Source organism: Apiospora kogelbergensis (genome assembly GCF_038363985.1).
Source record: "Apiospora kogelbergensis strain CBS 113332 chromosome Unknown utg000002l_segment0_segment0, whole genome shotgun sequence".
Taxonomy (NCBI): domain Eukaryota; kingdom Fungi; phylum Ascomycota; class Sordariomycetes; order Amphisphaeriales; family Apiosporaceae; genus Apiospora; species Apiospora kogelbergensis.
This window is the reverse complement of record NW_027117419.1, coordinates 128,474-150,715: the sequence shown is the minus strand read 5'-3', so window position 1 is coordinate 150,715 and position 22,242 is coordinate 128,474. Positions and strand designations below refer to the sequence as shown.

The 22,242-nt window shown below is 53.3% G+C and overlaps 5 protein-coding genes across 5 annotated transcripts; 1 reads left to right on the top strand and 4 right to left on the bottom strand.

Annotated features, from left to right (window-relative positions):
* Nucleotides 1–4,119: 4,119 nt before the first annotated feature.
* On the top strand, nt 4,120–4,425 carry PG998_002947 (TIM barrel metal-dependent hydrolase; the record flags this gene model as incomplete). The annotated part of the gene is made up of 1 exon (XM_066869765.1): nt 4,120–4,425. One exon carries the CDS (start codon nt 4,120–4,122, stop codon nt 4,423–4,425), a length of 306 nt encoding a protein of 101 aa, XP_066733515.1.
* Nucleotides 4,426–5,186: 761 nt separating this feature from the next.
* PG998_002946 (uncharacterized protein) lies at nt 5,187–5,474 on the bottom strand (the record flags this gene model as incomplete). Its single annotated transcript, XM_066869764.1, has 1 exon — nt 5,187–5,474. One exon carries the CDS (start codon nt 5,472–5,474, stop codon nt 5,187–5,189), a length of 288 nt encoding a protein of 95 aa, XP_066733514.1.
* A 282-nt stretch (nt 5,475–5,756) lies between these two features.
* On the bottom strand, nt 5,757–7,702 carry PG998_002945 (uncharacterized protein; the record flags this gene model as incomplete). The annotated part of the gene is made up of 6 exons (XM_066869763.1): nt 5,757–6,259; nt 6,319–6,792; nt 6,846–6,934; nt 6,981–7,388; nt 7,456–7,547; nt 7,598–7,702. The coding sequence occupies 6 exons, from the start codon at nt 7,700–7,702 to the stop codon at nt 5,757–5,759; spliced, it is 1,671 nt and encodes a 556-aa protein (XP_066733513.1).
* Nucleotides 7,703–14,531: 6,829 nt separating this feature from the next.
* PG998_002944 (uncharacterized protein) lies at nt 14,532–15,212 on the bottom strand (the record flags this gene model as incomplete). The annotated part of the gene is made up of 2 exons (XM_066869762.1): nt 14,532–14,818; nt 14,876–15,212. 2 exons carry the CDS (start codon nt 15,210–15,212, stop codon nt 14,532–14,534), a joined length of 624 nt encoding a protein of 207 aa, XP_066733512.1.
* Nucleotides 15,213–20,369: 5,157 nt separating this feature from the next.
* Nucleotides 20,370–21,157, bottom strand: PG998_002943 (oleate hydroxylase FAH12; the record flags this gene model as incomplete). The annotated part of the gene is made up of 3 exons (XM_066869761.1): nt 20,370–20,550; nt 20,608–20,776; nt 20,842–21,157. The coding sequence occupies 3 exons, from the start codon at nt 21,155–21,157 to the stop codon at nt 20,370–20,372; spliced, it is 666 nt and encodes a 221-aa protein (XP_066733511.1).
* Between the last annotated feature and the right edge of the window lie 1,085 nt (nt 21,158–22,242).

The window sequence follows — 22,242 nt, the reverse complement described above, 5'->3', positions numbered from 1 at the left end:
AGAGACTACGGTCGTGCGGACCAGAATGGTAGTTGGGCCTCCCAGTACCATTTCTGCATACTACTCGATGGGAATTGGAGGACCCCCAGAGTGCCTCGTGTGAGCCAGCAAGTGCGCCACGGCCAACAATGGAACACAACAATATCGGCGCTGCTGTCCGCTGGCTTTGCTCATCTGGACCGGCGGCGCCATCAGCAGCTCTGCGTCCTGAGGTCGACATCTGCCCTACCGCCGCTTAACGACGCAGAGCTGGAGAGATAACTTTCGACCGACTACGAAAAGGCATTTCCTGATCGAGAGTCTAGCTTCGCAAGATGAACTGCACGTAAGTCACACCGTCAGTACTGCACCGGTCTCCTTTGACGACTGTACCTTGAGGTACGAACCCAGTAGGGCCGGAAGTCGCTTCAGGTAGCATGGCCAAAAACAGGTGCAGATAGCTGAGCTATGATACTGGTAGGTACGAACCAGAAGAGCTGCAGTGAGGCTTTCGGGTACAAGGAGCGCATGCTACTATTTGAGTACCTGGGAGAACAACCAGATGCGTTTCTGCTACCTGTCGTGGACGGACCGAACTAGCTCAAAGCAACGAGCCACAGAAGCACTTCGGCAGCCACGAGGGGCCCATACACATTGGAAGCGGCGGAATTGAGTCGTCGGCGAAGTCCAGCCATGCGGTCAGAACTTGTGCTAGCCGTACCAGCCAAAAGCTACCACGAAGTGGACAGCAAGGGTCACCAGCCGTATGGGCCGTATGAGCAGTATGGCGGTCGCTACGCGTGGCAAGTAGGCACCGATGACATCTCACATGTTGACCAAGTATCCAATCTGGAGTAGGTCGTAGCAAAGGACTTCACAAGCGTAGATGACCAGCACGACCGCGAAAGCGCACTTCTACAGCCACCACTGGAAGCATTTGGTACTCTGGCATGGGCCACGTCCGTTTTCAGACGTCCGCTGGCAATCAGCATGTCAATGGGCGCCGGCAAGCGGTACAAACGTTGCGAGGGCCGATTCTTCTGCATACTGTAATACGGCAGGTCGTCTACGGTACGTCCGTACAGGACCATAGCTACGCCAGCATGGGATTTGACGCAACATCGTTAGACCGGCTGCCAAGAAGCACTTCCTAATCGAGAAAGCGGTAGCTTCGCAACATGATCAACCCATAAATGGCAGGTTGGGTACTGTACTGTATTGCGCTGGTCACTTCTGGTTACTGGACCTCGAGGTACGAAGCCTGGAATATCGGAGTAGCTTTCGGTGGCATCATCAGGAAACGGTGCAAAACGGGTATGCTTTGCCCAGAGATACGGGGAAGTACGAACCAGAACAGCAGCACGGGGGATTCGGCGTACAGTGACCCCGAGCTACTCCGGGACTGCGTACGAGTACGGCCAGATGCATTTCGGCTGCCCTCGAACGCTGGGTATGTCGTAAGGACCGAACTAGCTTACACCAGAAAAATCCTTTGTCAAACTCTTGCGACTGTCGGCTCCCGTTCAGCTTGTTTGGCCGAGTGGGCGGATTCAACCCTCAGGCTCTTCGCGACATAGGTCGCTTCTAGCTGCCACGGTAGACACTGACTTCCAGGAAGGCCCGCTGTTCCTGGAATGGCAGGTAGAGACGACCCCGACGCTGAGATGGTGCGAAGCAGTGAGAAGCACAGGTCGGGCACGGCACTGTACAGTCATCTTGAAGGGGCTTGCGTTTTTGCTCATGGCGGCTCGGTCACAACTACGAGGAGACTACAGAGGCTACAGAGACTACAGAGACTACAGAGACAGCTGTCGTCTCCCAAGTCTAACCTCCGCCAAGGTCATTAGATTCAGATAGACCGCTCCGGACGACTTCGAGTGATGGCCCTCTGACGGTGGCAGTCAATCAACTTGAGCATGGTAAACACGAAAGCTGGAAAAAGTCGACATGACATACAGGCGCAGCATGAGCAAAATCCAATGTCTATTGGGTGACAGACAATCAAAAGGCGGTCCGCGCACTGGCACGAGGCCCAAAGCAGCTACGACCTACACAGCTCGACTGCTTGGCCGGCACAGGCCGAACACCCATTGGCCCGTTGGGTGGGGTTAGCACCAGCTGATCTTGAATTAGCGCCATGCGCTGCCCATTTTGTTGGACCTGTCCTGCTGTTATAAAGACCACTTGCCTCCCTTGCCTCCCTTTCTCTAGTGACCCAATCTGTCGGGACACATTCCTCCCTTCGGAATGCCCGAGCAACCGACAATCCCCGACAATCACCGACAATCGAGCAGTAACGTGCATCACCGAGACGAGATGCAGCGGCGTGGTCAATCCACTCCATCCGATGGCTGAAAGTTGTGACACGGGTCATGGAGCGAGGTCATATCGAAAGGACTACATTATCGAACCGATTTCAGTGTGACGAAGTGGTGGCCCATGGTGGACATGTCTGTCGCAACTCTTCCAACCTGCTTTTCACAGGCCTGCGCGTTCCCAGTCCTCATCCTGGCACGGAACCTCGCGCCGATTGCCAGCGCTCGCCGGGCGGCTTGACGAGGATGCTATGGCGAACTGCTGGCCAAGGGTGAGCGGCGATCCAGCTTCAGCTCGGTCCGAAGGAAGGCGTGTTCGAGGGGTGCGATTTCCAATAGTGTGTCAGCGCTTATGCTGCGCTAGCAGAGATTGCGCTTATTTGGGAAGGTTTTGGGAAGTTATTTCGCAAAATCAAGGACAAGATGTACAACAATCAGTAGGTCACTGGTGATGTCGGGCCTTCATAGCGGGCTCGTATCCGGTCTTGCCCAGGGTGTTTTATCAGGGTGCCTTACTGATACGGCAGATGTGCTCTAGGAGTGCTGACGAGACGCGGTGCGTCGGGACTTTTCGTGACGTAGGTGCGTCGCAGAAGTTCAATTATATATTTTGCCCACTTACCTGTGTCTTTGCCCGTGATTCGGCGCCTCTGAGAGATCGAGAGATGTAGTCTTCTTAGTTGCCACTAGCTGTGCCAGCCAGGGGCGTCGTAGCGTAGTGCTGCCGGCGAATTATTAGGCCGCATTGGTAAGCAAGCGTTGGGTAGGCCATAGCACCCTGGCGGCATTCCGGTTGCCTCCTTTGCGTGACTCGTGCCGAGTCTTGTTCTCGCCCGACCGTAGGTAACCAACCAACAGCAGAGGCGCATGGTTCATTGCGCCAAGCGTAAGCCGGAATGCTGCCACGCCGAGCCTAGCCGGAACAATAGTGGCATTCTGCTGAACGCGAAATTGCGGTCCATGTAGTCGGAACCCAATCAGCGGCCATCACGGTCATGCCTGCATCCGGTGACGGTCAGTCGTCGCTGCTGCGGCGTATGGCACTGCACAGGGATAGAAAACCAACGAAGCGATTTCGAGCATCACCGCCCCGTGCTCGATTGTTCAGCATCCGGGCTGCCATTGTTGTTATCTGGTCACAATGTTGGAGCCAAGAGAATGGAAGTCGCATTAGAGTTATTACCACCTGGGGTTGGGTTTTCTTTCTTTCTGCCTTTCAGTCTGAGGTTGGCTCTGCCTTTCAGCGACTTACTACCTCCTGGGACAGCCTCCCTTCCACGACTTTCCTCTTGGGTTTTTCGTTGGGCTCCGGCAGTCCGAGTCATCTCCTGCCGGATAATCCAACGGGCTCTGCCGCTCATCCAGTCGAGCATCTCCTACTGAGTAGTATCGAGCCCGGCTCTGGCGTTTGCGGTTCGAGTCGTCTCCCGCCGCCTTTGCCACTCAGGTTTTCCTCCTACATTCGAGCATCTCATGTACCGAGGTTTTTTCCCTGCATCCGCTGCGGCAGCACCTAGATCCATCGCAAGAACCTGAGGAGAACTACCCCAGAAAACAAAGTAATTAACTTCGAGTCCGTAGATACTAAGGACAGCTATCTGGAGGGAACCGGGAATGCCTTTCTTGCCACCTACCGCAAGGATGTTCTCCTATCAAGCTGGCTGGGATAATAACTAGCTGCGTACTCCGGTAATCCTCCGCCTAGACCGCATAAGGGCAGCCGGCGTGGTTGGCGAGCGAGATCTCGTCCTCGGAGCGCTGCACCGGCGGTAGCTTGCGGGCGGCATTGGGCGCGTCGTCGACGGTGACTGGGTTCGCGTCGCTGATGCGGCTGCTGGAGGGCGGTAACACGTGGGTCAAATTATCGGCGGCGTACCGTTTCAGCGCCTCGGCCGACGGCTTCAGCGACGCGGCGCCTGTCGCCAAGGAGCTTTTGCGTGTCGCGGGCAGGAACCGGGTGGTCTTCGCGACGGACTGGCCGCACACGCGGTTCGAGGGTCTCGACATCCGACCTTGGATCCGCACCGTGCTGTTCGACCTGTGTGAGAAGGGCGAGAGGCTCATCGAGAGGGTCTTTAAGGGCAATGCGGAAGAGCTGTGGAGTACCCCACTGCTGTCCACGGAGAGCTGACAGGGGGACGGGATTTGAGCTTCGATGCTTTCAGATGGAAGACGAGCTCTCGCATGAGTAAATAACGACCGATATATAAATCTCTTTCTTAATCCTGTCGATTGCACGTTGTATTTATAGTCTTCCTGTTCTAATAACTGTCGGGCATGTTTTGATTACCTCCCAGAGAGCCATTGAGTGTCTGAAATGGCTGTCTGCTAGATTCAGCTTTGGGCCGAATCGCACAAGCAAAGGGATATGTATGAAGCACATACTAGTTGATTATTCAAACCAAGACATCGAACTCCATAACCCTGGCGGCATTCATTAACGTTTGGTAACATCGGATCGTACGCCACATGACCTGACGCCTCCGACATCCCGATCTACCTCCTCGCCATGCGACTCCATAGATTCGCCCAGCCCCTAAGGAAACGTAGCGTGTGAGTATGTGTGCACGTGGATGTCCTCCGCTCGGCCAACTTCCGAAGCTCGGTCGCGCAGTGTTGGTTGACGGATGGGCCGCTTGTCGGAAAGGTGACCCGGTCGCCCCATTCCTAGGCAGCCGACGGCCGAACATAAGAGGACCCAATGCCCCCGCTCCCTACCGCCTTGTTTTGGGACTCGATTCTCAACTTCTTCAGCGACATCTTTCAAGAGGGCTTGAACAACATCTGACTTTGACTCAGAAACACTTGGACGGTTCCCACCCCGTTTTAGTGGTTCGGTGCAATATGCCACTAATCAAATGTCTAACGGGCACCCGCATGCTTCGCTTTCCCTTATCGACCGGCAAACGGCCTCGCCGGCTGGACTAAATTCAAGTGGTCAAGAGGCTGGATGCTAACACTCATGGGCTCCAAGGTCGAGAGCGCTTCAAACATGTCGTCGGGCATAAGGGAGAAGTCGACGTCGGACGAAGTACCAAAGCTGTGGCCGCGAAAGTCCCGCGAAGATCGGGCGTGGTGGCCGGGCTCATACCCGATCGATCCGGATAGGGTGCTGCCCTCACCTGCTTCTGTCGTGGGGACCGTTGATGGCCGGGGTGAGGTCTGAGGTTCCAGGCCCATCTTGGCAATTGCCTCTTTTATTGGCCTGAGAGCACTCCCGATCACTATTGCCGGATATTTCTGTCAGTGGGGTACAACCGAGTTGGTCGAAAGGGACTAGAGTCACCGGAATTGATCGACTGCACTCTTTCGAGATACTGGACACAAAACAAAAGGCGACGCAGGGCCTGGGTATCTCCAGGCAGGGCCTGAACTTGCAACAGAAATATCGATGTGGCGATGTACAAGCTGTACGACAAAGACGTAATGCAGTGGTCCTCGCCAAAGGTCCTGCAGAACAGGTCAAAGATGGCTGCAATGGAGACGGCCGATGCAACGCAGATCCTCAGGTGATCCTGGTTCTGCGTCCGTTCCCCGGAAGTTTGGCGGCTTCTCTTGACCAGGGTCGGCCGGAACAGCAAGATTTTGAACGTATGATAGAGTGAACTGTGAAGGGTCAGCACGGGAGTCCGGGACGAGGAGTAGTACTAACTTTAGCGTAACTATATGAGACGGTGGCGCATAGGCGGGTATGTTGTCCGTGTCGATGCGAAGAAAATGCGGCAACGCATCCCACCAGGACTGCAGCGCCGCCCCTTCTGTGCGCACACTGCTCTCGATGACACTTTGAGTGAGCTTCTGCAGAGGGTCGTAAATGTTGATCAGGATCTGGTTGAAAATCACAGACAGCTCGCACATCTTGATGAAGCAGGATGTCGAATGGGCTGGCGTGGGAGGGTACTGTTTCCCGGGTGCGAAGATAATCCCATGGGGAATCCACATCTCCTCCTCTGCAGAGTCGTCATCTTTGTGACACCAGTCAGCACTATCTGAGAGAGTTTGGGCTGTTTGGAAAATCACTTACACATGAACCCGGGCGGCGACACGCTCACCTGGGTGAGGGTCGGTCTTCTTCCCAGATAAAGGCTGATGATCTTGTCCCAGAAATAGCAACTCCAGAAGAGACGATGCCGGATTTCCACCTCCTCCTCAGACAGGTGCACATCAGCGGCGTATCGCTGCCCGCCAATGAAAATGCCCAAATGGTCCACCAGACGGAAGGCTATCCCGCTGTACATCCAAGCCTGGGTTGCATTCCCCGAGCTGCACTCTTGGGCACTGAGAAGTAGCAATGTCTGTATCATGGGGATGGTGCAGACGCCGTTATTCAGCTCCTCGAACAAAAAGGACCGGGCTTGCCGGCGGAAGAGTGTACCTCCTTCGTAGGGCGCCAGCTGTTCTTGGATCACCGGGTCGCGCTTTGCCCAACGAGTGGAATGTGACACGATGGCACTCAGCAACGTATGCGAGTAGTATGGCCCATTTGACTGTATGTCGCCTAGTTAATGTTAGCAGAGACAACGCAGAATGTTCGGGGAGAGTGAAGCGTACGGGTAAAGGCTGGTCTATAGACGAAGTTGAATAACGGCTGGATCCAGCACCAGTGCAGGTCCAATAGGTAGTGAAAGGGTTCCTGCCAACTTTGGTTAGATTTATAAGCACCCCACAAGAACCTGGCTAACGTACAGGAATGTTAGTGAAGCACTCAAGTGCTCGTTGGTACCAGGCATTGTTGACCAGCCTTTGTCGTCTGTCCATATCTTGGGCTGACCTCGACGAGCAGGCTTCATCGTGTTCCTCGTTCCCACCCCCTTGGCGGGGTCCCCGGTAATGGTCCGGAAGAAGCTGGTAGCTCCATGATACGTAGTGACGCCCTTCTCATCCAGCTTGAGGCCGTCGTAGCTCCCACTGAGTCGCTGCTTGAGTTGATCTGTGGGTTGCCTGCCGCTGCTTTCCGAGACAGAAGCGTCTTCGGGGGTCTCGGGGGTCTGTGCTTCAGCTTCATTTCCATGACTCCCTTTTAATGCCTGCACCTCATTTTCGAGCTCCTTGATGCGTTGCTCAAGCCGCTCGATGTAGGATAACGTAGGTGCGCTTGGGTTCTCAGATCAGCTGGTGGTCTCTGTTATGCAACTTTGAGAGCTGAGCGGTAGAAACTCACAGCTTGTAGACGCACTGCTCGCCTCGCTTGATGCACCTCTGGCAAGACGGACGTTCGGCGCCACACTTGACCTGCAAGCCTCCGTTAGCTTTCTTTCATCTGAAGTCGCAGAGTGGATCGACGCGACGGGTGGAAGACTCACTTTGCGGCTGCGGCAGTTGTGGCATGAAAAAGCTCTCTTCTTTTGCTGCTCCGCGGTTGAGGGAGCCATATGTCGCTTGCTATCGTCGGCTCCACTGCTGGACATTGCGTTGGGATGATTCTGGAACCTGCGGAATCTGGGGATGCGGGATGCGGTTTGCGAAACTTGGGGGACGATGATGGGAAAGCGGATCCGTTTTGCGGATGCGGGCCTCCCTCCGCCTCCCGGAATCGCCCGCGACCTGCCAGCTGCGGCCAAGTTGCTGTCAGTTGTCATAACGTAAGAGTCATTCATTGTATTGAGCTGTCTACCCCCATCTCCGGGCCAAATAATTACACTTCCATCTTCCTGAACCATCCTCACTCAATTCGCTTGCTCGACTCGATGCAACTAGGCATAGAGGATTGAGAGCGTTGTCAACCTCGGCGCGAGCTACATATAGGCCTTTACTCTATAATCTCACATATATGTTCCTGGATTTCGGCAAGGGTGGTCATCCTGCTACGCTGAGGCTCGTTCTTCAGGATACGACAGCCTGGCACTTGTCTTGCTCAGGCTCGATGAGAGGGTTGGGAACAAACCCTGTAAGCAGAGATTTCTCGACCTCAACCCGCCAATCACGCCTGCACTAATCGTAGGCGATCTCAACCTCCACCACCCGTGGTGGAATCCTTTGGCTCGGAGCTCACCTCTCTCTGAGCGTCTTACAAGATACCTCCACGTGGCCCAGGCCACACTACTGGTCGATCAAACTACGATAGAGTCGCACGGCGGGACATTTCATCGGCCCAACTCCAGGAAAACGTCGGTGATAGACCTGGCCTTCTCCATCGGCTTCCGGTGCCTCCACTGGCAGGGCTGGTCGTACCTCCCAGGTACGGGATCTGACCACGAGGCCGTCAGCCTCCGAGCGTTCCTCCCAGCATACCAGACAGCAAGACCGCTTCCGCCCCAGTTCTGCACCAAAAGGCCGACTGGGAAAGGTTTCGAAGACAACTCAGGGAGGTTGCTGTCTCTCTCGAGTCCACCATAGATGCTGCAGCCGATCGAGGCGACTTCGAGAGCGTCGCTTTATCGCTTCAACAGTCCATCGAAGAAGCCACAAATGGATCGATCCCAGTGAAGCGACCATGCGACAGGTCCAAAGCCTGGTGGTGCCCAGACCTAACCGTCCAGCGGATGCGTTATCATCGAGCCTTCCGACGATACAAAAGGGATCTGAGCCGGGATATGGAGACAGCTTGCAAGGAGGCTAGGAACAGCTACTTCCAGGCTATCGACCGGGCCAAAACAGACCACTGGTTTACGTTTCTGGCGGAGGCCAATGGCAAGGAGACATTCACTGCGTATAGTTACACCAAACCAAAAACAGACCCATTCATACCCGCCCTACGTTACGAGGTGGGCGGGAAAGAAGAGATCGTCAACTCGTTCTCGGGAAAATGCGAAGCCCTGGTCTCCACCCTGTTCAAGGGAATACAGCAGTCGGATCACCCTCCATCGCCACCAACACTACCTCCACTGCCGCATCCATCACCTGCCGGCCCCAGAAGCCGGGCTCGATCTAACAGCAAAGACGATTGGCAATGGCCTACCCTAGCAGCGATCGAGATCGAAAACGCTATTCCGCAGAAGGATACAGCCCCAGGGGAGGATCGCATCAACTGGCGGATCATCCGCGAGGCGTACGCGGCCATCCCGCACGTGTTCTACAAAGCCTACAAAGCCTTGTTCCACAGCGGCTACCACCCTGCATCGTGGAAGACCGCGATCGGGGTCGTCTTGCCGAAGCGCAACAAGCCCGACTATTCCAGACCAAAGGCCTACCGGCCCATCTCGCTCCTTCCCTGTCTAAGCAAACTCCTCGAAAAGGTTTTTGCCAATCGGCTAGCGTACTTGGCAAACGTCGAGCCGGACCTTCTAGAGAGATCGCAGATCGGCGGCAGGAAACAGCGTTCGGCCATCGACGCTGCCCTACTCTTACAACACTACATCGAGCGGCACCGCAAGGAAAAGAAGATCATTACCGTGATCTTCCTCGACATACTGGGCGCATTCGACTTGGTCCAACCGGAAAAGCTGGTCCAGGCCCTGCGGAAGCTCCATCTGTCCGACGAGCTGATCCGCTGGGCCACTCACTTTCTCTGCGGGCGCAAAATCGGACTGCTGTTCAACGGCCGGCTTTCCGAATCCTACGCAGTTTCGGGGCTGCCACAGGGTTCCCCTGTTTCCCCGATCCTCTTCTTGTTGTATGTGCGCTTGATCACCGCACAGAATGACACGCTGCAGCTGTCGTACATGGACGACTTTGCCCTCGCAGCAAGCTCGACGTCGGCGCAGAAGAACTGCCGGGTGCTTCATGACGCCCTGAAACAACTGTTCGACAAGGCCGACAAGGCGGGCGCGACCTTCGAAGTGGACAAAACAGAGCTGATTCACTTCCACCGTGGCAGACAACCCCTGCTGGACACCATAACGATCCAGGACGCCGAGGTGATACCCAAGCCTGTGGTTCGCTGGCTCGGCATCTGGTTCGATTCTGGGCTGACGTTTCGGACCCACGTAGAAAAGCGACTGACCCTAGCCAACGGAGCTCTCCAAGGCATCCAGCGCATCACCCGCCAGCGAAGAGGGCTCGGGCTGAATGCCCTGCGCCAGTTATACGTGGCCAGTGTAAGCTCGGTGGCCGACTATGGATCCCTGCTCTGGTTCGGACGAAGAGGCTGCCAGTCCCTGTGGGGGCAGTACCAGAAGCTCCAGAACCAAGCACTGGCCACGATCGTGGGAGCTTTCCCCAGGTCACCGACCAAAGCACTGGAGGTCGAAGCTGCCCTCCTCCCGCCGGAATGCAGGCACATGAAGCTCGCATACCAGTATGCACTTCGCTTTACCAAGCTACCCAACAGCCACCCCGTTAAACAAGCTTTTTCCAACGGACCACAGCGCATGCCTGTTTCAGGGAACTACCACAGCTACGGGCTTCAGCCCCCTACACCCGGCTCTACACAACTCCAATCCCTCATTCTCTTACTGAGGCATCTTTCGAAATCACAGAACATAGAGAGGACAGACCAATCTTGGTTCCCGCCATGGTACAGCCCTCCCCTGCGCCCGATTATACTCAGCGTAGGGAAAGAGGAGGCAGCGAAGAGACATCGTGAACTCCTTCGAACGATCCCGCAGCACACAGCCATCATCTACACGGATGGCTCTTTCGACGCCCGAGGGAAGCTAACGAGGTCCGCAGCGGGCCTCTGTTCCTTCGCCCCGCACACGAGAGTAGCCAAATGCTACTTGTGGAATCTGGGCCCAGGCCTCCGGATTGCCGACGCAGAGCTCACATCCATACACAAAGCCCTGCGAATTGTCCGATCGTGGAATGCTCCCTGCTACATCTTCACCGACAGCCAGGTCGCGCTCCGCCAAACGCAAGGAACTAGCTATCTGGCCAGGCAAGTGAACAGCATTGCAGAATCTCTCCAACATCCTGTCCAGCTCCATTGGTGTCCGGCGCACTGTGGGATCTGGGGCAACGAGGTAGCCGACAAGCTAGCGAAGAAGGGGCTTCAGAAGCCCCTCCCACGACACGATCGGCAAGATCAGCTCGTATCTCTCAGCTGGCTGAAGAGCCAGATCCACCTAAAGGTGAAAGAAAGATGGAAGCAGCTGTGGGACCTCGAAGAACAGAATGAAGACCATGGCCGACGCGTTCACGGCCTGGGGAAACAGTACCGACTGCTGACTAGAAAGCCGCCGAAGTTTGCGATGAAGCCCTTCGACTACTCTGGATTTCCTCGGAGTGTCACGTCCGCGTATCTTCAATTACGCACAGGCATCGGACACATAGCAACGTACCTACGTCTCATAGGGAAAACCGACTCAGACGTCTGTAGGTATTGCGCCAGAACGAGGCAGACGACAACGCATCTCATACTCTCATGGGGCTCCCTCTCACGACTAGCGTTCTTTTCACCACCATGCGTGCAAGGGGGCTCTGCTCTCGTTTCTAAGGGAAACAAAGCTTCCCTTTTGCTAAGTTCACCGAACAGGCTATGCATGGACAGCAAGTTGAGCGATGGAATTTCTGGATTTGGACTCTCCTGGCTTGAAAGGAGTAAGCCCTCATCAGGGCTAGGTTTGTCATAAGGTCTGTCATAGCTAGATAGCTGCATACGGACAATAAACTTGATTCAAAAAAAAACCCTTTGATGGCATAACTCTTTGGCCTCGGCCGCTTTTGCTTGATGCAAAGGCAACACACCCATCGGCGTTCCCCCTTTTGGGCATGCTGGATATCATAGCCGAACTGATATACCCATTGACGCACTTGGCCGTCTCTCTCCGTCAAGGTCCAGCCTTTGTAGAGCTGAAAGAGTCGTTGATTGTCTTCTTCTGTACGTTCTGGAACGGGTGTGGTTGACTTGGTAGGATGAAGGGTGGCCATTTCGATTTGGGGTAGTAAGGGCGTGAGTGATAGTAACCTCTCTTAGAACACACACACACACACAATTTATTAACGCCCGGGCGGCGAAGCTGAAAGGGCAACTATCGATAATCTATAGTACATTCTTGAATCGCTTACTTGTCACCTAAAGCCCATGCATGCTCCATTTTCAGTTGGTCACTCCACTTCCGTCAGCACGTTCCTGTTTAGGATCCCGTGTTAGTAGCATTTCCTGCCAGGCCAGCTTGAAGGCCCTTCTCCAAGTGTCCAGCATCCTATCCTCGGCAGCTGAAGCGGCGCCTGCAGTCTGAGGCACGGGTTGTTAGTAGTGGACGCGTTAGTGAGAAGACTGGTTCCTATCCAGCCGACCTGTCGCCATGGCAAATCGTATCGTCGCTCGTACGGCCTCCATGTCTGGGGCCCAGAATTCATTGTCTGAGGGTGACTTGCCACCCAAGTAAAAGGACAAGTTGCTCCTGTGGGTGTCTGTGCACTGTAGCATCTCTGTTCGGTATGTTGTCCATTTGTTGCATCGGAAGAGGAAGTGTTCCACCGTTTCTCTCGCTCGTCCGCATTCGCACTGGTCGGTCGGTGCCGCTTTGATCTGATATAGGTATTCGTTCAACCTCGCTTTCCCTGTCCGGAGCTGGGCCAGAACGCTGGCTTCTTTCCACGAAAGTCGGTCGTACAGCTGCCTCGTATGTTTTCCTGGAAGAGCTGTGTCGACGCGCTTGGAGTGTTTCCCGACACCTTCCGGCAGCTTGGTCAAAGCACTCCGTTTGGCCCATGCAAGATTCAGTGTTGTCGATTTTGCTCCTGGCATCTTGGTCCCTGGTTCGGCACCTAGCCGTGTCGAGGTCTTCGCTTCCTTCTTCGCGTGATCCATAAGTTCGTCCTCTTCATGCGTTGGTAGCCAGGCGACGACGATGTTGTTTCCTTCCCTTCGCAGGCTCGAAATGGCCCCGGAAAACCCACTCCTTTCGGGAAGCCACCCGGTCAGCCATGGCGATGCCATGACCCCGTAAGCCTTATGCTCCATTCGGAGACCTTCCCACAGGAGTGCAGCAGCCCCGGCCAAAAGGCTGCAACGGTGCCGCCCCGTATCTGGTACGAGCCATGCGGTCATGCTTTCCGAGTTTGCACCTTAAGCCGGCCGCAACGGGCAGTAAGCCCCCCCGTCTCGTAAGCCGACCGACATGCGCATCCGTCCTCTCCGGCTACTGCGATATCTCCGCAGGTCTCAGTGTTGTCTTGGAGCAGTGGCGACACCACGGCGCCCGCAAGCGCCGGCCCTAGTGCGAGTAGGGACCACTCCTCAAACTGCCCTCTAGTCATATCACAGCACCACGGCCCACCGGCAACCCTGGGCACGACCCCAGGTCCGGCTTCCCGTTACCATGTACCGTCTCCGGTACACGGCCGACCATGTCTTGCAGAATAGAGACGCAGAGTGACCACCACGCCGGCATGATCACCCGCACTCTATCTACTAACCAAACCAGCTTCTGCCATATGATGTTTAGATGCGGTGCGCTGTGTCCTCCGGGACGTATCGCCGGTAGCGGGCTTTGCTCCTCGCGCGCGCGTCCAACGTATACGCGGGCGGTTCGGTCTCTCTGTGGCAACTCGCTTAACAGATCCGGCAACCACCTGCTCCCTTCGGTCTTAACAACTTCCATTACATCGGAACAGAGCACGTAGGCCTCTCCTGAGCCCTCGAGGCGCCAGCGCTTCAACCCCTTTGGGCCACCTCACGCCGCGCCTTCCCAGACCCAGACTGGTTCGAGGGTGTCCTGTCTCAATCGCCAAAACGGCTCCGAGTCGGATGGTTTTCTTACGCCAGTATCCCTCTTGCAGCTTGTTGGCTTCGCTCACGATGTGTTTGAGCGCGTTGGTGGGGTACCCCGCAGTTGCTGAAAACCTCTGCGCAACAGCCAAACCACCACCGCGCGACGTGCACCCATCGCAGCTACTGACGCCGGACACCACGAGAAGGTCTGCTGCTTCGTCCTACTGCCCTTTCGAGCAGCATCCAGTGTGCTCACCGGAGGCGAATGGCGAGCACTCGGATGTGGGAGTGAGGCGTGGCCCAAGCTGGTCGACATGAGCGGGCTCATTGCTGGTGCTGGTGGCGTTTGGTGGTGAAGAAAGACGTATGACGAAGGAGGGAAAGTTCAAAAGGTATCGATACGGGTCCATCGAGGGTTTGGATACCCAGCTCCTTCCTCAGGCACCGGGCTCTACCGATCGTGCTAGCGAGAGCTTCATAAAGTGTACGAGAGGCCCCGGTGCTTGATCGGGTACAGTGCTCCTTTAAATGCAACCAGGTAACCAACAATTTCTCAAATGTTGCGGCTCGTCACGTGTCTCCCAGAGAATCTGGTGGCAGTGCGAGAGCGCCCAATCCTTCGGCGTGCAGCAAGTGGTTTGATGGACGAGTATATGGAGGGAATCAAGCAGACTCTAGTCCTCCTTGCTGTAAATGACCTCTTACACGTTATTATGCCCCCGTTTCTTCTTTTGTAGCTTGCGAAAGAGATCCCAGAACTCCGCGTCATCCAAAAACTCGTAACTACCTTTACTGTACTTATGCCATCCCCTTTTCAGCTTGCTCCAGCGAAGAATCGTCTCTCCATCAACCCAGATAATCTCTTGCTCTTTCCCCGTTACATAAGCGCAACTGAAAGGCTTTGGACCCTTTCGGAAAGGCTGGTCTGTAGCAGTGAGATAGAGAGATAGGGCCATGCCGACCCCCCATGCGTATATATCATCTCCATCTACTTCATATTTCTTAATAGCACAATTTTTCTTTCAATATAGATCCCAATATTTACGTACTAGGACTGGCGCGATCTCATGTACCACCTCTTCTTTCTCCCAAGTTGTGTTTGTCGGTCGGTACCCAACCCATTGGACCTTGTACGTTGTTTTCTCGAAGTCGTAGTCAAGTATCTCAAAGACATGATACTTCGGAGAGCGGATACCACTCTTTTTCAAGCAATTATCTCGGCCCTCTCTTTCATCCCAGAACTCATATAGGAGGGAGTCGTCCTCGCGCTGCACCTCTTCTTCGTCCTTCCATTCTGTTTGGCCACCTGCCTCGAGTTGTATTTTGTAAAGATATGTGTTCTTGAGAAATCGAGCTCGAACAATCCGTTTGGCGCCAAACATCGGAAGAAAATGGCCAGAAAGAGGACAGGAGCTTGGGTGAAGTCGTTTCAAGTAGGTGAAGGGGTAGCTCAGATTATAAGATGATGTTGATTGGAAGAATCTAACCTCAGGATAGACCTAGACGATCAGCGATTGAGTCGAAAGCCGTAATAGTGACGTGTTCAGTGGAGGCTGCGAGGGAAGTCGGGATTGATGGCTAGTCGTTGACGCCGCTAACTACCACAGTGTAGATAGATGCTATATAGAGGAAAATGGTAAACATGGGCTGGTGATTCTACTTATATTAGAATTACAAGCCGTCGTGCATGGGTGTGACGAATGTGTTATTAATCCTCGCTTGGAAAGCTTCTTAAGTGGTCGGTTGGGACCTTTTCACAAGGAGAGGAAAATATGTATTTGTTGTAACCCTTATTTATTTGCCCAGTAAAATTAGGAAAGCTTTTTATATACTTTTTTGAATGATGTCTTTTTTCACAAGTATACCACACGAAACTACTTTCAATTCACTATTAAGTGCTTATCTAGTCCGCATATTAATCCAAGTGGCACTCATATGCAACTGTCACTCGCAATAGCCGTCGCCCGTATTCCCATTGGCCCTAGGCTAAGATTCCAGATACAATTATAAAGAACGATGGCCCCGGAAGATCAGGCACGGTTCCCTGCTTCAGCACCCCGTTTCCTCCGAAACTCCCAACCGCTATAACGATCTTATTGATTCCTACATCTCCTACCTGGGCTTTTTTTCGCTGTTGAATTATGCTCTTCACCACTGTTCTATTTCAATGGCCGTCTCCGGGGCTTGATTTTGCCCCTCTCTTCGTTGTACTTCAAGACCGCCCCGAAATGGAAGTCCGTCCGCGCCATGGGGCGGTTAGGCTCCGTGTGGAGCCTCAGGTGCTGTATCTAATTGTCTTTCCGGTTGAACTTCTTATCGCAGAAGTCACATCCCACCTCTGGTCCAAGGCCATGTTTCCTACAGTAGGTTGACAGCGATGGGCATTTGCAAGGGGACGATAGAAAGCTGGATGAAGCAGTACGTGTTCTGGTGTCTCTGAAGGTGCTCGCGTCTTTTGAAAGCCGTTATATTTTTGCATTCCGGAAAGCTACACACATGGACTGATTTCAGGATTTTGGTCACGGGGATTTGAGGGTCATCCACGTAAAATACCTTCTCCACTTTGGTATGACAGACGCCGGTGAAACTACCCTCATGTCTCTGTGGACATGCACGGCCGATGGCTCGGCTAACCGTGATCGCCCATGGCGTGGCTCTCCGCCATTTCCGGCCGTAATGAAAGTTTCTCATAGCCCTGGGCGACCACTCTGGGTGATAGCATTGGAACAAGAGGCAGTTGTGCCATGGAACCAGGTAATGGGTATTGTCGTCAATCATAGGGGCCTCTAGACCTCCCTGACTATTCACGGTGGCCAAGAAGATTACGCCCTTGGCGTTGTGGAACTTCGATATCCAGCGTCTCTTTCCCGCATGCCCCGTGGTATATCTTCGTCCCGACCCATACAACAATTCATAAATGGAATCCGTTTTAGCAGGAGGCAAGAGGACCTAGAATTTGCACTGCTGTCACGTCATACTTACTATGTATCACACGGGATTTCCGGCTTCAACGATATGGGAGGCCCCATGAATGGCTTAGAGCACTCACATACTTTTTCCCAACGAAGTGGCGACACCTCAGGCCGCCACATCATTTGGAGCATTGTCTCACAACGTCAAGGTGGCATAACTGCTTCGCTCCATCAGGTTCGGGCTGAAGGTCTCGCTTTGGCCGACAGCCCCCTCGTCGTGGACGTTGGCCGGCACATGTGTTATCCGGATCCTGCCGACCATGCCATGGACCGGTGTAGGCTCATGTGTTGCAAAAGGGTTGTACTCACTAGGACGTCCAAACGAACTCTAATTGTCCAATTGCCCAAGTCTATTGATACGGCATCCGACGCATCGTCTGGCGATTTACTGACGGGGTCATTCCGGAGCTAGTGGAGCAAGTGTGGGTGGTCAGCGTACCAGCCTGTCGCATTGCAGGTGCAAATCTTTGATCTGCCTAGCAATCAGAAAAGAGATTGCCCTGCGTGGGGGTGGCGAACATTATGTCGCCGATCCCTAGTGAAGCCAATAGGCGCCTCAGCGGGCCAACAGGGATTGCTGGCGTGTGTAATCTTGCAAGGAAAGTGGGACATGCAGATATCAGTTAATGCTCAATCATCTTAGATCCCCGGACTGACTTGCTTTCTGCTTATCACCCCCGCATGGAATCATGGATGTCTGGGACGAAGGTCATTCGTTGGCCGATATTAACGTTGCATCCATCCACAATATGTAGGCTTACAGCGCGCTCTTGTCCTGGGAAGTCCTATCGTTGGCATCAGCTGGCAAATTGCTTTTTTGCGATGTCATCATCCAATTAGTACTAGAGGTGGGCAAGACGGCGTCGAACGCGAAAGACGAGAAACATGGCATGAAACGTCGCACAGCTTGGTGGACACCGATTACTAGTGTCCGGCAGGTGGTGATTGGACCGGCACGGGCAAGTGTGGGTGTACAGCGCATCGGTCTGCGCTTTGGGTGGTTCATACCCCATGCGCCGGACCTGGTATCGCTTGAGTTTGTCGCCCCCGCCTGCAACCCTTTCGAATAGTAGGATCACGATAAGGAATGTTCTTGCAAAACCTCATCTGCCAGGCAGTATGTCAGTATGTCCGAGGACCTAGGTCGTTGACGGCAACAGCCTGTGTCCATTCGGCTAACTACTTCGTTTGTGTGAAATGTCTGGAGATCGTGAATTTGCGGTTCTCGGAGTATATCGATCCGATCATGATGGGTTGTGCTCTCTGTGACAAGCGAAAGGCTAACAACGGCAATTGCCGCACAAGCTCAACAGTGATCGAAATGCCAGCGCCGGCTATTTTGTTTGGCTTTCGGAATCATTATTCTCTTGGTTCATCGGAGTAAGGCCTTGTCAGGGCGACGTTTGTATCAATGTCCGTCCTAGCTAGGTAGCTGCATGTAAATAACTTACTTGGTTCGGAGAAAAGTCAACTTCACTCTGCAGACCTTATCCATGCCCTCGCGGGGCAGCAAGCAAAGTGGAGTAGAACCAGGCTCAGCTTACGGGATCTACTAGCACTACGTACCAGTGCCACATCAACCGTGCTTAGAAGTGGGCCAAGACGCGGGAGCGCCCGCAGCCCGCTCATGTGGCAATCCAGCGTCTCCACGTATCTGCACTAGCGTAAGCCTTTACATGGAAGGGAGTGCCCGGCTCGTTACTTATAACCTCACAGCATCAAAGTGTCAAATTTGCAGCCTAAACCGAGCATAGACAGCAAAAAGGGCGGACACCAGCAATCATCATAAACTTAGATCAAAGTTCACTATTGACAGCAACGAGTAGCTGCCAGTGCGCAAATCGATAATACAAAAAGTATCATTTTTTTCAAGGAGACCAATATTGCGAAAGACGGCACTGAGTCTTGGAGTGGATGCGAGACGGGATGGTCCAGGGCTTGATTTCAAGGTATAGATCTCGGATGTGGACCCGGCTTCCTATCACGGTCCAATATTTTGCAGTAATGATGCCCCTTTGAGATCATTAAAAAGGACACAAGTAGATAAGCGATTTGCTTTCCTTTTTTGGAAAATAACCCTTCTCATTTTGGCATGCTTAGTCAGCTGAGACATTCCGGAGCTTTGAGCCCGCTTTGCAGAGTGCACTCTGAACACTACTGAATAGCAGAAGAGTACGGAAGAAGCCATGTCTGTTCTATCCAAATTTGATCCCAAGCGGCGCATGGGTGGGATTGAAGCTGTAGGTAGCACAACTGCGGTAAATAATTCTGTCATATGCCTCTACCTGCTGCGGTTTATGGTTGAACTGGCTTGACCAATCAATTATTGCCATGTGGCCCAAAGGAAGCTTCCGGCTGGAGCAACCACCAGAAGTTGGAAAAAGTAGGAGATACCTTTCTCCGGAGAAGATAGGATTGCGAATCCAGTTTGGGTCGCAGCAATGGCACACCCAATAGCAATGTGCGCCTGCCATCTGCATTCACGACATAAGGCCTGGCAGGTCATGTGTGATTTCACGGCATTTACGGGGCGTAAAAGCGGCGAATTCTTCCCGAAGCAGCGGCAGCATCCAGATGCCAAGTTGGGTCTGTAAGAGCGTCTTGTATAGGGCCAACTTGTGATGAAGATCTACCGTTACACAAGCTAGGGTCATGGGCCGTAACTGAGGTTACAATGACGACACTTTCTTGTATGATGTTCCCCTTAATGATCAAAAAATAGGATAGCGTTGGAAAAGCGCGAAACACCTGACACTCGCAAGGATTGCCATGACTTCAGCGGTTGTTTTCCACTGTAATGAACCAACAACTAAGACAAAGCTTAGCATAGTATCCACAGTAGCCTGACACGTGCTGGAACCGACGTATATTCGATCATAAGCTGTGTATCATCCACGGGTTTTAGGTGGCCATCACAAGACCCAGAGCCAGTGTCCGATATGATCCAAAATTCCCCATAGGCGAAGTATTGGAATACATGAGACCTAGTCAGCAATTGATACTGCTTCCCCAGGCCGTGAACGCGTCGGCTGTTGCCTTCATGCTGTTCTTGTTGAAGGGGCATCCACCTTAAACAGTGTATATTTGCATAGCCAGGTGGTGTCATGTTAATTATAAAAACTCGGTACCGGAGACATGATTTAAGCACGGAAGTGGGTAATTAGGTAATGGGTAGATTATTCTCTTTATACATACACAAGAAGCTAAGAGTTAGCCGCCAAAAGGAGAACCCCACTCGCTTGCACACGAAGAATAAACCCACAAAACACCCACTGGGAAGAATCATCGCCTTCCGTACTAGCATATTCTACTCTACGCTCGGTATATATTGTGCCGGTTGGTGTTGTCTACATACATTGGTTGTTCCTAAGAATCCGTAGAAGCTCATGCCATCAGCGCCGGCTGGAAGCAAATGACGTGGAGTACTGTGTAACTTCACTTAACAGAACATGTATCTTGAACTATCCACCTGTTTCGCTTGCTTATTACGCCTCTATATATGTACCGAGTAGCCACAGATGTTGAGACAAATCCCTCTAGCGACCGTCCTATGTTCTGCAACATGATCTAGGCGTGCTTGTTCCATTTCATGACTCCAGACATAGTTGTCTCCTGTTCAACATACCGGCAGTAATTGAATGTAGTCCACAGGTCTCCATAGAAAGAGCCCGGCTCCTGATGATACAGATCACCAAGGAGGGGCTTGACGGCCGCAGTAGCATCCTCAGCGTAGTAGAAAGGGATACGACTACTCGAATAGTTAGTCATATAGATATTTAAGACTTGTCGTATCAGACAAACTCACGCGAAGAGGTGATGGATAACATGAGTGCCGATGATGCCATGGAATAGGTGACGATCAATCCAGCCAAAGTCACGGTCCACAGTGGCCAGGGCACCCTTAACAAAGGTCCACCCGTTCTCGTCGTAGTGCTCGACCTCAGGGTGGTTGTGGTGCAAGTAAGTAATGGCAACTGCTTTACTCGTCAGCCCTGCCTAATTATTCGACCTTTTGCGGTACATAACAGGGAAGACTTACTCAGCCAGTGGTGAACCCAAAACCAAGGGATTCCATATAACAGGAACACAGTCGTAACACCCAGTGCCTGAGAAGCGAAATAGAGACCAAGACTGACCAATGCTAGACCGATGTCGGAGAGGAAAATATATATGGCCTCGCTGGGACGGAAGACAGAGCTAAAGGGGTCAAAATGGCTCACTCGCCACCAAGTAGCCTCCTTCTGTAGACTTCGTGTACCAGAAGACACATCAAACAACAGGTAGGTGGGCCAGGCGAACAACTGGTGGCTGATGAGCTTCAATAGGATAAAGGCGGGCACCAGGAGGCGCGGCATTCGACTGGGGATAATCCTCCATAAGACTTGTGATGATACGATCCAAGGCCTCCAGGGAGTGGGCTGCATCGCCATGGACAGCATTCGGGTTGTGCACTGTCGAAATCAGATGGTGTAGAATAGCAGAGAGGTCCATTCCAACATCGCCAGGACTGCTAATACCACCTGGGAACCTCGGACTGCCGAGTCCTTCTTGGTCATCCAAGCGTGGGTTTGGACGGTCCGTGACTGAACGTATCTCCAAAGGCCCTGTGATTTCTATCAGCACAGGTTGACGTGAGAGACACCAAAGTAACTGCAAGATCCATGATTGCGGGGTGAAGAGATATCGTACAATTGAAAAGGATCATCTGGCGGGCCAGTGTTGGCGCCAGGTCGGAATGTTCGACGGCTGCCACTGGTTATGGTGACCCTGCTCACTCCAGAGTATGGCCCCGACTGAAACCTGGCCACGGGGACTTGCGAACCCGCCACACCCTCTCCAGTCCCTGCAAGGATGGGCTGGAGGCCGTTCCGACGGATCGCACCTGCCCCGTTGATGGTGCCCAATAGTTCCGGAGACCTTCTTATTGCATACCCGCTGCTGTCTGGCCTAGCAGGTTCTGGAGCACGGGGGCCTCGCCTGTCTGGAGACCGATAGACTGAGCGGTGTCTGAAGCTAACACCTGATACATACTGCATATACCCTCCAATTTCATCTTCATAATGATCTGACCCAGCGCCGCGGAGGTTGAAGTAGTGGGAGGGATGGAGTGGGCCTAAACCAGGTACATCACCGTGTTCTTCTCTAGGACCATTGTCTGGACCAATCTGGCAGGATATCCGTTAGCTTTGAAGTAACCTGATGCCCGGAAAGCATACATACTATTTCGATGGCACCGCGTCATGCCGAAACATCAAAATGCCGAGCCTCTGTGGGAGCGTTGGGTGCCATGACCTGCTACCTCTCGTCTGCGGCCGGCCTAGGGAACGATGTATTAATGATGCGAGGGTTCGGTCCAATTGTTACGAACCTTGTTGTGGCGTGCGGTAATCCAACCGAATGATGCCCTCGGGGCTCCAATATGGTATGCTGCCCAAATGGT